This window comes from Eimeria mitis, genomic scaffold (assembly GCF_000499745.2).
Source record: "Eimeria mitis Houghton genomic scaffold, Emh_scaff2566, whole genome shotgun sequence".
In the NCBI taxonomy this organism is placed as follows: Eukaryota; Apicomplexa; class Conoidasida; order Eucoccidiorida; family Eimeriidae; genus Eimeria; species Eimeria mitis.
Genome location: NW_013570906.1, coordinates 5,369 through 6,191, shown reverse-complemented (window position 1 = coordinate 6,191; position 823 = coordinate 5,369). Strand labels below are relative to the sequence as shown.

The 823-nt window shown below is 55.4% G+C and overlaps 1 protein-coding gene across 1 annotated transcript in view; it reads left to right on the top strand.

Annotated features, from left to right (window-relative positions):
• The window catches only part of EMH_0055660 (CCR4-Not complex component, Not1 domain-containing protein, conserved, putative), a gene marked incomplete at both ends in the record, with an annotated part of 2,499 nt that overhangs the window by 1,291 nt on the left and 385 nt on the right, over positions 1–823 (top strand). Inside the window, 2 exons of the mRNA XM_013497255.1 lie at positions 94–198; positions 346–768. Of these exons, the coding sequence (XP_013352709.1) occupies positions 94–198; positions 346–768 (528 nt within the window). The remainder of the gene's footprint in view (positions 1–93; positions 199–345; positions 769–823) is intronic.

Below are 823 nucleotides of genomic sequence, written 5' to 3'. Positions count from 1 at the left end.
CTGCTGCATCCATTTGCTGCTGCTGCTGCTGCTGCTGCATAATTTACTGCTGCTGCTGCTGCTGCTGCTGTTGCTGCATGGTTTGTGTTTCAGGTGTTGGTGGAGCAGGTGGTTCAGATAGTGGGTTCAGATAACTTAGAATTGGGTTGTGCGGTGATAGAGCAGGCGGTGGTTGAGCGGGTGCTGCGGGATGTAGAGGTAGCATTGGGGCCAACACTAGCAGCAAGAAGACATGCGAGAGAAAGAGGTTTAGTATTTGTAGATTCACAGTATCTTCACAGCAGCAAATGGGCGTTGCTGCTGCCAGACCCACTCAAACCCCGACCCTCTTTATGCACGCGTCAGCTGCAAGTTTATAAAGATTTCATGGCTCTAGGAACACTCAGAAAAATGCAGCAGTCTGCTGCTGCTGCTGCTGCTGCAGCACAACAACAGCAGCAGCAACAGCAACAGCAGCAACAACATCAGCAACATCAACAGGGAAACGTAGGACTTGCAGCTCAGGCGCTTGCTGGGGGAGCCGGAGCACTGCTGAGGCAGCAGCAGCAGCAGCCTGCTGCATTTGCTGCAGCAGCAAGAGCGCAGCAGCAGCAGCAGCAGCAGCAGCAGCAGCAGGTGGACCTTTCGAAGCTACGTACCCTTTCTTCTCAGGAGTTAGAGGTGCAGCAGCAGCAGAAGTTGCTGCTATCGCGTGCTGCTTCAGCCACATCTCCCGCAGCAGCAGCAGCAGCAGCAGCTGCTGCTGCTGCTGCTGCAGCGGCTCCTACAGTTGTTGCTGCAGCTCCTTCTAGTGCCCCCGCCTCAGCCTCAGCCTCAGCAGCAG